We start from the raw sequence: 14,915 nt of genomic DNA on the forward strand, positions 1-14,915 counted from the left end.
GGGGGGGTCTGTGCAGCACTCTGGTGGAATGCCCCGGTAACCCAGCCGCACTGGAGCGAGTGCTGGAGTCAGAGCCTCACAGCTCTGGTCTGTAACGGGTCGTGTCTGAACGCGTGCCAACAGCCCTCCGCATTCTCACTCGCCCTCCGCCACACCTCCCTCTCTCCACAGAGAACACTTGGACAGATCTCTGAGGTCTCTCAATGGGAATACACAGCAGAACACAGGGGCCATGAAGAAACAAGAGAATAATCCCTCCCAGATGCTCCAAATGCAAACACACACACACACACACACACACACACACACACACACACACACACACACACACACATAAACACTGAGATACAACACACACATATCTCTGATAATAATAGATACCCAATATTCTCTCCTATGCACACACACCAACAGTAACAGGTCAGGGTACTGATGGCCTGCGTGAGGCTGTGTAGCCTGTGTTAGGCTGTGCAGCCTGTGTTAGGCAGTAGTGGAACACTGCAATACTAAAGCACATTAATTCCTGTTCCAGTCTGGTCAGCCCATTACCCTCTGACCGCGTGAGTCTGACTAAATGACAAAATTCTCCTGCCGTGCCAGGAAAATCTTTCGACCATGAAGCACGCACACGCATACATACTCGGAGGGGGGAGGCATCGCTGAACAAGGTGTCTCTTTAATGGCTTTCGGCTGCTCAAACAGGCAGAGCATTGTGTTCGTGTGCTATGCCTGCTTTGCTCAGATGAAAGCCAGGACAGGTAACATGGACACATCCCCACACATTGCACACAGGCTGTCCCTGTTTGTGTGTGTGTGTGTGTGTGTGTGTGTGTGCGTGTTTGTGTGGGAGTGTGTATACTGCATGCCTGGGATCTTGCTGTCAGATGTGTGTACTCAGCCTCCCTTGTCATCAACCTACACGCACACACACACGCACGCACTTGTGCCTGACACGCATGGCCCCTCAGTACCCATGCCCTCACCCTGCAACCCGGGCCCTCGCTGCCCTGAACCAACGCCCCCCTCTCTCCTCTCTTCACGTCCAGCTCCCCGGAGCCTGGGGCTTCTTACGGCCAACAAGAGAAAGCGATGGCGGCTGAGGCCTTTTGGCACAGGAAGTGGGGATGAGAGGGAAGGGAAGTGAGCCGCAGGGGGGAGGAGCCTGACGAAGAGACAAAAGGGAGAGAGAGGAAGGAGCTCTTCACAGCTGATCAGTTCAGTCACACGAGCAGTGAGGAGCCTCCACTGTACAGAGATGATTGCCTTGTCAGTGGGGAAGGGGGAGATCCTCTGTGGTTCCAGCCTGGGCTATATTCAGAAGGGTGCGTGCAGTGTGCTGGATAACAGTGAGAAGGTCTTCTAGTGCATGGTCCTGGTAAGTTTGTCTGGTTCACAGGTTTCCCAATGGTTGTGGGTTCCAAACACACCTTCCCCCCAAAACAGTGCTGTTCCACATCTTTGACAGAAGAGGGCAGTGTAACAAACATGGCTCGGTGGACGAAGGCACTATGCTGGAATGATTTTCTAAACCTTGAAGTGTGCACTTGTGTGATGTTGTGGAAGGGCACAAGTAAAAGTGGTGCAAGTATTCAAGGCTTCGGAGGCCTGAGAGCAGACACACTTCTCCACATGCACCTCTTCCTGTATACGTCACTGCAGTGCGATTTGCTGTATTTTGCCACCATGCTGGGTTTAATAGTTGCTGCGGGTTTCACTGTGCTGTTTCACCATGTCCCTATAGCTTTGGACAAATTTGACTGTTAATGCCTTACATACACAGTGATGCATGTACATCTGTCCATGTTTTCTGCTTACCCTTATCATTACAGTTAAAACATGCTCATTCTCCACATCTATTAAAGGCAAAGCACCAAATAGCTGTTTGCTGTAAACATTAATGAAGGGGTGAATGGTCTTAACACCATTATATATGCATTAATGGGCATAACTACATTGCCCAAAGCATTTTAAACATGTATCAACCAGCTGGGAGAAGAACATCAAGACTAAGTTATTGTAATTTTGAATTTCTAAATGGTTCCCAGCAATGTCCTGTTCCTTTATATATACATGATGTCAGCCATATATAATATATAAGATGTGTCAATGATTTTGCTTAAATGTCATTTCATTGCAGTGTAATATTGATCATATTATATCATATTATATCATATTGATCAAGTCTTCCATGTTGTAGCATGATGTTAACAGAAAACAGGTTTCCATTATTTTCCATTATTGTAAACCTTCGTGAAGCAAATATAGCAAAGCCTTACGTCCTGGCTGATACACACTAATATCACTGCAGTGAGTGAAACCTCCAAAACATACAGATACGTGATTCTCAGGACTCCATCAATCTTGATAAAGAACAAGATAAATCATTTATTTGCTTACAGTTACTCTATCTTCAATTCATCTTTGGTTTGTTTGGTTTATCTGAGGAACATCTTGTAATCACAGTGCATCATGGGTAAATGTCTTCACGAAAGCGTGATCTAATGTAGGTTCAGGTTCCCTAAAGAGGAAGCACACCATGTTAATCCTTCATTTAATACATCCACGTTGATTAACCTAATCAGCCAAAGGCCTTCCTTGCCAAACTGCTAACAAATAGTCAATTTCCTTATTTATGGTTCAGAGTGAGATCAGAGTGAGGTCACAGACTACACCTGTGGCAGTCACAGATCACACACCCAAATGTTGACAGGTTTGCTCATACTGTGTGTGTATATGTGCGTGTTTGTGTGTGTGTGTGTTGTGTAAGAGACCATGGTTTACAGGGCCACTAAAGCCTCTGTCACTTCAGCAGATGGTCACACGACACGCGCGGCTGATGGAGTGAATGCAGTTCATCTGCTTTCGTCATTACACTACAGCTTGTTTGAAAAGTAATAAATAAAGGAATAAAGTAGATCATTCAGACCAAATGCAGTGCCTATTACATTTATTACAAGCGCAATTCTGACATGTTAGTTCCTGTTTGCGCGTTTGTATGGAATGATCGTATACTCGTTGGACATCATATTTTTCACTGAAACACGATTTTTCATTGTACTTGCTGCCAGTACATCCTGAGTTATAATTACACACTGACAGGAAATGAGGATACCGCTCAACCTTAAAAGTAACGTGTTAAGGTAGGTTCCATGTTGAGAAAGTGAAAATACACGTCAGTTCTCGAGGTTTTGATCTTTTATTTAAGATAATAAGACGGGCGGTGGAGTTGCGCTCCTGTTCTCTTGGTGGTCATTTCACAAGACAGATGTTAGGAGACAGATGTTAAGAGACAGATGTTAGGAGACAGCCGGTGGCTCACTGCTAGGGCGAGCGAGCGCGCTGCAGGAACGTGGGAGCCGTGTTGTGGTTCCCTCAAACGGATCCAGTAAATTGGAGATGGCGCTGTGTACAGTGTGAGCAAGTTAGCAGCCAAAGTTTGCAGAGCGCAGGAAAGTTCGCCGGAGCACAGGCGACCCGCGACTCTTAACCGGAGTTTTCTTCTCAAATTACTCACGGATTTTCACTGGAACACACACGGCTGGACGAGATACGAAACGTCGCTTCTTTCTTCAGAACTGCGTGCGCTTTCGTGGGATTTTCCTCTTTTTCGGAATACCTCCAAATGAAGAACTGGCGGTCGCTGAACGAGATTACTAACCTGAAGTTTAAACTTGTGTTTGTCTTACACGTGTGAGTAAATGTAAACTACAAATTACGGTGCCACGTTCTGAATCATAGCGCCGTTGTCATAACTTTTTGATATGGATGCGGCTCCGCGTGTAAAATGAACGAACTCCGCGATAAGGACGCAGCGCCGATATCGAGGAAACACCGGCTCATGGCTGCAGCTGTGCCCGGGGAGGAGAGCGCACCGCCGGCCAACGCGTGCAAACCGACTCGTAACGGCATGATATTAGTTCATTGTTTTATATGCGGAAGCGGAGTTACCGCGGGTAAAGAGCTGAAGTTGCAAGTTAAATATCAAGGAGAGAATGGTCCGTTTTTCCCGTTCTTACAAAGCCAGGAGGCAGCACCCGGCGCGGAGGAGATCAGCGCGGACGGCCAGGCTGTGGTGTGCGCCGTGTGCCACTGTTTCCTCGGGGAACAGTGGAGCTCGTTCGAGCGCAGCCGCACGCCCGTGGAGAAGCGCATGTACTGGCTGAAGAGGCCGTATCAGTGCGACTCCCGGCGGATCCCCCAAGAGTGGAACGTCACCTACGACCTGGAGCGAAGAGTCAGTGTGGGCAGTCAGAACTGCGACGGCAACGATTCGGATTTCTCCTCTTTCTCCGATAACGAAAACATGTCAGATCAGGAGTTGGATATAGTGGACAGAGGTGGGAATAAGGACAAGCATCTCAAAGCTTCTGCGGTTAGCAAAGTGTGCAAGGACGGTACTAGAAAACCCAACGTCAGTGTTAAAAACAGTCCTGATTCACAGCGGGTGATACGTTATCCCGTCAGTATTTACGCCGCTCAGGAATTGCCGAAAACGGAGAGCGTTTTGGCGCCCAGGCGCGCATCTAAAATTGTGAATCATGTGTCTCAGTCCCTGGCCCAGTTCCAGGAGAGTCTGGCACCGCGAGGATATGACGGCCCTTCTGTCGAGACACCTGTGCAAGACATTGGACTCATTATCCGCAACAAGCAGTGGCTACCGGAGCGCAATGCCAAACATGCCGCCCCGCGCCTGCCCACAGCCGACAGCAGCTGTAACGCGAGACTGCAGCAGCTCCTCTTTCGCCCGGGCCGTAAAGGCGCAGATGTTGCGGGTGTGAGTTCGCCCCTGTCACCCGCTGACACGCAGGTCACCTCCCTGCAAGACGCCGACATCCCCGCGAGGCGCTCCGCTCTCCACCACTTCCACGCGCCCGGCGACTCCGACGCGTCTGACAGCAACGAGATTAACATAACGAGTGACGACGAGCGGGAGAGCGCGCGGTGCGCCGCTGAGCGCGGGGCTCCTCCACGCGACGGCCAGACAGAAAGGGCACAGGTAGCCAAGTACCAGCCCGGACTGTCCGTCGATGAGTGCGCGTGCTACATCTGCGGCGGCAGGCTGTCCCCGGGGAGGCGCTTCAAGGTGTGCGTGCAGAAGCAGGAGAGAGCGGCGGACGAGCCCTTCTTTCCCTTCCTGTGGCTCCACACGCCCCCGCCGGGCGCCGTGCCCCTCAGCCCGGGCGGCTGCACGCTGGTGTGTGACAGCTGCCACTCGGCTCTCATGCAGCAGTGGCGGGGCTTCGAGCTGGCCGACGTGCCCGTGCTCCAGCGTCTGTACGTGGTGCCGCTCAACGTGGCCACCGCCGACGCCCTCTCCCCGTCGGGCCTCCCGCCCAAATCCCAGTCGGACCTCGTGACCAAGATCCAGCCCCTGGACCACCCGCTGGCCGCTCTGCCTGCTAGGGAGGCCTGCTACCTGTGCGGGCAGGACTGCGGGGCGAGAGGTCAGGCCGGCGCACGCCCGGGCCGGGGCGGGTAAGGCACGAGGTGTGATGTACTTCCCCTTCATAAACCAGCTGCCGTGCCCGCCTAACGCCCGTGCCATGCGCGAGGGGCAGGTGCACTGCTGTGCCGCCTGCTACCTCATCCTGGAGGACATCTGGGCGGCATATCGTCTCTGCCTCAGCGAGGAGCTCATCGCTTCTGTCAGCCCCTTCCTGGGCAGATACCACCAGGCCAGTAGAGGAGCGCTCCCCCCCCGCCGCCCCGACCGTAGCGCAGACCGCCGTCCCCGGCTCCGTTCGGGTGGAGGCGGCCACGGGTCACGCCTCGGTCTGCTACCTTTGTGGGGCGGAGCTCTCGGTGGGGGCGGAGCACCAGCTGCACGTCAACCCCCCCGGGCGGTGCGGGGAGAAGGAACCCTTCTTCCCCTCCCTCGCCATGCTCCCGCCCGCACCCCGCGCTCGCCCGGCCGACGCCACCGGCCTGGTGGCCGCCTGCGCCCTCTGCTACACGATCTGCTGAGCCAGTGGGCTCAGCACGAGGGCTCGGGTCCGGGCCCGTCCAGCAGCCCCTGGTCCCCGCCAGTACAGCTGCGACTCCTTCGTCTAGCTTCTTCTGCCGGCGGGAAAAGAGGAGGCCCTTGGGCCTGCGGGGCGGTGAGCGTCGCCAGGCTGCCCGTCTTCCTGTACCGCCCCGCGGGTCAGCCGCACCCTGGTGGTGGACGACGGCGAGCAACTCACCATCGGCTCCTGCGTGGAATGTAAGCATGGTGCTGGCCGGCCAGAACATGAAGCGTGACGGCGGACTGGACCGAGCGGGGCTCCCGGCCACCAAACACAAGGTAAACACACGCTGTCCAACTCTGGTGTACGCGTCAGCCGGCTCCACTGCACTGTGCTCGGCCCATTTACTGGTCTTGGCATTCTGTCACCCGCTCAGCAGGAAATGCAGTGTTTGTGGGGGCAATAACGTTTATGGGGACCGCAGGGGAAAACTGCGTCTTCCGCCGGTGGTCCAACATTGGGGAGCTGAAGAGCCAAGCTCTCTGAATGCTGTTTAACGTTCCTGACCCAGCCTGTGTCCTGTAGCACTGCAAGGAAGTCCATCCTAAGCAGAGATAAGAGATGATGAACATTGTGGAGTGGGTTGCTGGGTTCCTGTGCTGAAACTGCCTTTGAGAACAACCTGGGACACACTTGGTATCGGGCCGGGCTGTGTTCGTCTCCTGGGTGTGTGTATGTAAAAGAGAGAGTTGAGAGTGTGTTCACACAGGGTGCAAGGTAAGAATGCATGATGAAGTGGTTATGCAGTTTACAGAGAGAGAGAGAGAATCTGTGTGGGTATGTATGTAGGAAGAGAGCTTGTGATGTGTGTGTGTGTGTGTGTGTGTGTGAGTGTGTGTGGCACTTTTGGCTCTGTGATTTTACTCTGTGATTGTGAAGGATGAGCCAGTTCGGTTGTTGTTTACTTTGACACTGCTCCCGTGAAGTCTCCACCCTGCTGGGCTTGAGTGTTTGGCTGGGCTCTTCTGCCCTGTGCCAGCCCCTGCTGGACTCTCCTCTGGGCAGGCCTGCCTGAACCTCCAGGCCCTCGGGTGGGGGAGGCTGTCTGGGGAAGCAGGGCAGTATGCACATCTGGTGTTGGCACACCCCCATGGTAACCTGGACGGAGGGGCCAGCCTTAAAAGACACGCTACAGGTGCACGTTCTCTTCTGAGTGTGTGTGCTCGTGTGCATGCATGTGCAAGTAAAGTGTTGCGCAACTATAGAAGAGACGATGAAGCCAAGGAGTGAATGTGGTATAAACAATCAGAAATGATCTGTGCGCGCTGTTAAATGCAGAGATTTATGCTCGGCTGCAGCTCAGCGAGTGTTTGGGTTTGCGCCCCGCCGCGATTCGTAAGGAGCTCCCAGCGACAGGCGGCGGGTACTTGGCACGTCTCGGCCGGCCGGCCGGCTTCCCCCACCTGCAGCTGTTTGGCCGGGCTGCTACGTGCGGTGCTGAATCAGACCCTGTGGAGCCCCCTAGGCAGGCGAACTCCTGGGACCCTCCTTGCCAATTGTCTTCTAATGTGTTTTTCATTTTTTATCGCTCAACAATATTTATGGCGTGCTTGAAAGATACGGGGCCCCATAGGCCCGTGCTTACCCTGCCTGTTTGGTAATCTGGCACTGGGTAAGTGTGAAGCCATTCGTACGTCTGCCTCCGACAGCGGGGGTGCGACACAGGAGGAGGGGACGTGCGGGAACTGGCTCCTCGCTGAACGAGTGTGCGGGTGGCCCGCCCGGGCCTCTGGACTCCGGGGTGAACGCGGCCAGTGGTGGAGGGGAGACGCTAACGCGGTCATGCAGGAGCTGTCTGAGCACGTCAGCCGTGAGCACGAGCATCTGTGTGTGTGGGTGTGTGTGTGTCTGCGTGTGAGAGGGAGATAGAGAGGGAACGTGCATGCGTATTGCTTCTGTGAGTGGGCGCACCAGAGACGGGACTTGCTGGAAACACCAGCTGTTGTGTTTCATCTTAAGCAAAAAAAATGATTAGAGGCAGAAAGTGTGAGGGCTGGTCTTCTGCTTTCGCTCTCAGCTCTGTGATTGGCCTCCCTCCACACTTCATATCCTCTTATACCCCCGCTTGGCCATTGGGACCTGGGCTTGCTAGCCCGGGGCCAGGTGTGGGGGGTGGGAGACTCAAGGGGGCAGTAGCGCTTGATGTCAAGGTGTTTTTGCCCTGAGGCCAAGCCATGATCTAATGCTTGAAGTTAGCGGACAAGCAGAGGAAGAGTTGTAGGGAGAGGGAGGGAGGGAGATAGAGTGGGAGGGAGTGGGGGAGGGAGGGAGGAAGGGAGAGGGGGGGGGAGGTAGAGAGAGGGGGAGGGGGAGGGTGAGGGGGGTTTGTACTAATGGCGCTCGTGGTAGGAGGAAACAGGTGCTGCGTCCCACAGTGATATGTGATCTGCACTGAAGCACGGCTGTCCTCACTCGTGCGTAGGAGTTGCACATCTGCTCCTCCTCCTCTCTTCCCCTCTTCTTCTCTTCCTCTCTTCCCCTCCTTCTCTCCTCCTCTCCTCCTCTCCTCCTCTCCTCCCCTCTTCCTCTCCTCCTCTCCTCCTCTCTTCCTCTCCTTCTCTCCTCCCTTCTTCCTCTCCTTCTCTCCTCCTCTCCTCCTCTCCTCCCCTCTTCCTCTCCTCCTCTCCTCCTCTCCTCCCCTCTTCCCCTCCTCCTCTCCTCCCCTCCTCCCCTCTTCCTCCCCTCCTCTCCTCCCTTCTTCCTCTCCTCCTCTCCTCCTCTCCTCCCCTCCCCTCATTCCTAAGCTCACACTTTTTCACTGTAAAAATTTTCCCCCCTGATTTTTTGTTGTCAACTTTCAGCCTTGTTGTTTGTATTTTGCCCATGACATGCAGCTCATCACGTGCTGTTATGTTTTTCTTCTCCATGCGTGTGTCTCCTGCTCTGCTGCGTGTTCTCCTGGGTAGGGACACGCGGGGCACACGTGCTTGTGAGGAGACAGAAGCACGTACATATACACTTTATATATAGAGATCACTTATGCCTGGATTTCCATCACAATTACACGTTGCACACCTGGCCTGAGGGTGGCACCAGTGAGCGCAGAATAGATGATGTAGCATTATGTCATAGCACTCCTGTCTTTAGTACCAACACGTCCACCTGGGCAGAGTGAACTCACACTAGTTGTTCACATTTGGTGCACGTTGAAGAACTGCACCAATTTAGGGATTACCAGCTAGTTACATGACTTCCTGCCAGGAGTGTGAGTGTTGTGCAGTCTTGCATATGAACATAAAAGCACATTCCACCGATACGAGAAAGAAGTGGACTAAATGGATGGTGTGTGTGTGTGTGTGTGTGTGTGTGTGTGTGTGTGTGTGTGTGTGTGTGTGTGTGTTGTGCTCCCACCAGAAGGACGATGAGAAGGGACGGAATCTGTATGTGTTTGGGTTTTCTGTGTGCATGCGAGCACGTGTGAGCTGTCCTGTAATGACAGCAAACCTTGTGAATATGCAATTATGCAATATGCAGTCAATGAGGTATTTGGCATGGCAGCAGCTCTGTGCAGGTGTTGGCGGAATTGTGTTTAATGATTAATAACGCGTGGAGGAGATTTAAACACATGGTGGTCTGCACACAGTCAGCCTACTCTAATAGACACAGACAGACACAAACCTGTCATTAATTTCAGTTTCGTAAATGTAAGATTTCTCTAGACTTTCACTGGTTTGTATGCAAAGTTTTTGTGCAGTGTAATTTGATCTAGTGCTGGGGATGTGATCTATTTCTCATTCATTCTGCATAATCCACCCAAGAGCAGGAAATACTACATTTTCCATGAGGCATTTGTGATGACTCCATGCACAAGGCTCGGATGCTGAGGTCAGACAAGGAGCCCAAAATCCCAAACAAGCATGCACATGTGACTGTGTGTGTATATGTCCAGGTGTGTGTGTGCATGCATCCGTGTGTGTGTAAGCATGAACTCGATTGCTTTATTATGCCAGCACTGAACTTACCAGGGCATATTACCCTTCTGATTTACATGGTTCATGCGTTGCTCTCTCAACAAAGACTAATAAGCCCTTGCCCGTTTCAAAAATGACCATATTACTCAACCCTCCAGACACCGTCAATACAAACCAAACCATCTAGGTCCAGCGTCTGCCCCTCATCCTGGTGGTTAGGACAACACTGCATCAGCTCGTTGGCCAGCATCACCTTGCTGGTTCCCTCTCCTCCAGAGGAGAACAGCTGTCTTCTCGGGCTGCCCAGACAAAATGGCGTGTCCTGATGGTGCTGGCAACAGCTCGGGAGGCTCAGCTTGTGCGTCTCGGCCCAGATCCTGCAGAGTTTCAGGGGATTTACTTCCAAGCTCCTGGAAGTTGGTTCACATTTATGTGGAGAGGTTAGACGAGCGAGGCTCGCTGGAACTGAGCTGTCTGGGTAGGTGGGTGGTTAGCTCGGGGGAGGCGTGAGGCGCTATGAATGGGGCTGGATGGATGGATGGTGGGAGAGCTGTTTGTCTTAACTTGGCCAAGAGACGGAAAGAGGATCCATCCAGATTCGGAGGAGAAAGAAGTCTTCTGTGGAGCTGCTCGAGCCTGGATGCTTCAGTGTGTGTGTGCGTGTGTGTGTGTGCGCTCACGTACTCTCGCATGTGTTGTGTTTTTTAATCCTATTTCTACGTGTATTAAAAACAGGAATCCTTAAGATATCTTAATTTGTCTTGAATACATTTTTGTGTGTTCCTGCATCCAGCTAACCTCCAGAACACTAAATGTTCTGTATGCATGAACCTTTGTGTCATGGTTCTCTATGACTCAGATGTCTTTGCTTTGGCTGATCTCACTCCGCCTCATTGTGATGTTTGGGCGCTCTGATATGTCATCAGAATGGTGCTAACACTCCACCTCTAAGAGCAATTAAAGAGACCCTCTGGATTTGAAGAGACTATGAGAAACTGAAAGAAAAAAAGTAGCACAATCCATCTCATTATTGGTCCAGAGGTCCATCCAGAACATTCTAACAGAGATATGTGTTTTTTAACGTTACTCTAACAGATCAAGGAATCATGTGATAAAATGGCCGTAGTGTTGCTACCGTTTTTGTATATATTATTGCATTTTCTGTATTGTTGCCCAGAGTCATTGAATGGTGTGACCCTAGTGCTGCGTTTCTCAAAGTGTGGGGCGCATGGGTATTGCCGGTGGGGCGCAAGCAATTGGAAGAAATGAACCTTTTTAAGCCTGTCGTTTTAATGCCTGTTCGTTTTGCATAAGCCCCGGATGTTTAAAATGTCTGCGGAACAGTGTGAACCAGATCCGGCCCTTTAATGAATTTGCCACCCCCCCAACAAATCACAATCGCCACCCCCCCCCCCGTTAACAAATTACCCCCACCCCCCCCCCCCCCCCCCCACCATCAACAAATCACGATCGCCACCCCCCATTTGTATTTTATTACCATTTTGTTTGGGTGATATGGGACAGGTGGAATTTCCCCTTCTTCTGAGGTGGGAAAAGATAGAAAAAGTTTGAGAACCACTGCCCTAGTGGGTCAGGGCAGCCCAGGAGGAGGTCAGTCTGCGCCTGACGAGACTGCGGCTGCCTGATCGGCTTCAGCCCCTTTGAAGCAGTCGGTTTGCTGATGGCATGCGGTTGGCTACGGAGACTGTGGAGTCACACAGTCATGTGTTTCGTTGTTTAAGCCTTCCTTGCACGTGTCTGTAGGAGTGAAGTGTGTGACTTTATTCAGATGCGGGAGTGCCGAGTTGTCCTGCATGGCGTTTCGTGGGTCTTCAAGCTGCTCACTTGCAGCGTCGATGCATTCAGTGGGTCTCCCGACAGTCACGGTGCAGTGAGACGGCACTGGGACCATGGGGAATGATGCTGGCGTGCTCTCTCTCTGCCTATTTCTCCCTCTCTCCCCTCCCTCTCTCTCACTCTATCTCTTCCTCGCTCACTCTCTCTCTCTTCCTCCCTCTCCCTCTCTCTCTCTCCTTCTACCTCTCCCTCTCCCTCTCTCTCCTGACTCTCCAGGGACCTGGAGCTCAGGCTGCCTTGAAAAAACTTGACTGCACTGCTGACAGTGAGTCACAGGAGGACTGGAACACAAAATGCCCTTTTGATCTTTGATGCAACTGCAGAGACCTCCCCAGAGCCCCATTGCTAACCCAGCACACGCTGACGCCCCCAGACCCCTGCAGCAGAGAGCTTAGGTGGATTAAACACATCCACAGCAGAGCCCAGACCTGCAGCAGCACCTCCTGCCTTAAGTGGGGCCCTCTGTTTTGTAGGAATCTGTAGATTTGATAGATAGCTTTAGCTTTGCTGTGTGTGTGTGTGTGTGTGTGTGTGTGTGTGTGTGTGTGTGTGTGTGTGTGTGTGTGTGTGTGTGTGTGTGTGTGTGTGTCGCCAGGTGTCGGGCATCAGGGGAAAATGAAAAGATGTGTGCATGAATGAGATCAGAGGTCACACAGGTGGACGACTTCATGGCTACATTCTGTCTTGGAGTACACAGGGTCATCGTGGGCTCTCTGCTGGCAGAAGGGAATGACTAGCGTGGGATGAAGTTCATACAGCTTGGAGCTGGAGTGTGCTTATCAGCTGCACGTGTGCACAGTGTGGACAAGACGACGGTTGAAGGATTTAGGAGCCTTCTCCACTGCACTGCTGCTTGAATGGTGGTCTTTTTAACCTGTGTGTGTGCATGCGTGTGCATGCGTGTGTGCATGTGTGTGTGCGCATGCGTGTGTGCATGTGTGTGTGCGCATGCGTGCACACTCTTGGCAGGTTTCAGTCTCTGTTGTTGTGTTCTTCTGAACTCCAGTCGAACTGAATGAATGGAGGAGTCTCTGGTCCCGTGTGAACCTCTTTCTGTGCCATCCAGCCATTGTCCTCTAACCTGGAGTTTGACTGTAGCCAGCAAACAGCTCAGCACTGGGATGGGGGGGTCTTAGGGGCTGGGTTTGCTGGGGACCTGGGAGGGGCAGGGGGTCTCTGTGTGGGGGTGTGTAGGGTGTAGGAATGGAGAGTTATCTCGGGGACTGGGATTGGGGGGTGTAAGATGTGTAGAAGTGGGGGAGTATCTATGGGCTTTGGGCTGGGGGTGCCTCGGGGCTGGGGTGCCTCGGGGGCTGGGGTGCCTCGGGGCTGGGGGTGTCTTGGGGGCTGGTGCTCTTGGCCCAGGCCCCAGCCTTTCAGGCCTCCCGGACTGGGGCCCTGAGACTTGGCAGCCCATCCTGACCTTGGCCATAGTCTTCAATCCCTCTCAGAACACTGTGCTGATTTCTAGTGCTGGCAGGAGGCCAGGAACATCCTTCTCCTTCATTCTCTCTCTCCTCTCTAATTCTCTCTCTCCATCTTTCTTGCTCCTTCTGTGTGTGTCTCCCCCTGCCCATCTCTCTGTGCGTGTCTCCCACTGGACACCGGACCTCCCTCTGTGTGGGCACTGGATACACAGCTTACTGAAGACAATGCCCGACAGGGCGCTCGGAATGAGAACGAGCGTCTGTGTGTGTGTGTCATGGTTGGTATGTAGGGAGGAGGCACTCTGTGGGAGGGGCTTTGGTGTGCTGTTTGGTGCTCGGACAAACCTGAAGCCAGTGGCAGAAATTTGTTTTTCCTCTCGCTCTCCCCTTGGAAAAGAGTTGGGCTCTTTTTTACCAGCCTTTCCTGTTGAAAGTCTGTTCCTGCTCATGTGGTACTTCACACACACACACACACACACACACACACACACACACACACACACACACACACACACACACACACACACACACACACACACACACTTCAGTGGCCCCTGTTAACGTGAGCTCCTATCTGCCCTCAGTACACTAAGTGCTGTTGACTGCAGGAGCACATGGTTTGGCTTAACAGCTCGTACCATATTTCCTCTGGGCTCCGAGTGTGCAGGTCCCGAGTCCCCCACCCCGTCACTAACACTCAGCCCTCGCTAATGGGCTGTTCCCATCCTGGAAGGACAGAGATCTACCCTGTTTAGTGTGTGTTTTCCTGCTGTTATGCACCTGATTACCAAATTAGCTAATTATCCATGCCTTGAACATAATCTGCAGGAGTGACTACAGACCGCTGCACTCACAGCCTGGAGTTCATGAGCAATTGCTCCTGGAGATATTGGTGAATAAGGTGACTGCTGCAGCTTGAAATATGTGCTAAGCAGGTCTGATGTGATGACACCAGCATATGCCAGGAACACACACACACACACACACACACACACACACACACACACACACACACACACACACACACACACACACACACACACACACAACCTGTGCATGACAATGAAGACTAGGGTTATGTCAAAAGTGAGAGCCGTAGTAGGGGAGTGGGTGTGTTTGCGTTAGAAAGAATAAACTCTGGAAGATTTAGTGTGCTGGCATGTGTGGAACTCTGTGAGCCACTATAGAGAACAGGCAGGTGTTCACGTGTAGGTAGGGAACACACAGGTATTAAGGAGACTGGATGGCCTGCTGGTATTGGCATTGGGCTTCCCGTCCATCCTGAGACAAAGTCTCTTGTCCAGTGCTAGAAGAGACCGAGTCAGAGCTCTGAGTACTTCTGCTAGGCTGTGCCCCAGCCCGGCCTGTGGAGAAGATTGGCCCTGTTGTGTTCTTTAACAGCGGACACAAGCAGACAGTGACAGTGTGGAGCCATGAAGTCTGTGTGTCTTTGTTCAACGAGACCACACGTCTCATCCACACATCTCTCCACGAGCTCACAGCCAGTTTAGCCCAGTTGAAGTCATGTGTTATTCAGAGCAGAGACAGTGTGTCTCTGGAGGTGGAGAGAGCGAGCGAGAGAGAGAGAGAGAGAGAGAGAGAGAGAGAGAGAGAGAGAGAGAGAGAGAGAGAGAGAGAGAGAAAGAGTTAGAACTTTGCTAAATGTTAACATATCATATATAGTTACAATATCCTGTTAATGTTTAATTGATTTG

General features: G+C 52.5%; 1 protein-coding gene across 1 annotated transcript in view; it reads left to right on the plus strand.

The window, feature by feature from the left end:
- The first annotated feature begins 3,296 nt into the window (after positions 1–3,296).
- gse1b (Gse1 coiled-coil protein b) overlaps positions 3,297–14,915 on the plus strand; it is a 26,671-nt gene continuing 15,052 nt past the window's right edge. Inside the window, 12 exon segments of the mRNA XM_076997322.1 lie at positions 3,297–5,434; positions 5,436–5,708; positions 5,710–5,947; positions 5,950–6,020; positions 6,022–6,048; positions 6,050–6,094; positions 6,096–6,131; positions 6,133–6,206; positions 6,208–6,283; positions 7,011–7,140; positions 7,284–7,470; positions 7,655–7,815. Coding sequence (XP_076853437.1) covers positions 3,785–5,434; positions 5,436–5,708; positions 5,710–5,947; positions 5,950–6,020; positions 6,022–6,048; positions 6,050–6,094; positions 6,096–6,131; positions 6,133–6,206; positions 6,208–6,283; positions 7,011–7,140; positions 7,284–7,470; positions 7,655–7,815 — 2,968 coding nt within the window. The 5' untranslated portion in view covers positions 3,297–3,784.

This window comes from Brachyhypopomus gauderio, chromosome 2 (assembly GCF_052324685.1).
Source record: "Brachyhypopomus gauderio isolate BG-103 chromosome 2, BGAUD_0.2, whole genome shotgun sequence".
NCBI lineage: Eukaryota > Metazoa > Chordata > Actinopteri > Gymnotiformes > Hypopomidae > Brachyhypopomus > Brachyhypopomus gauderio.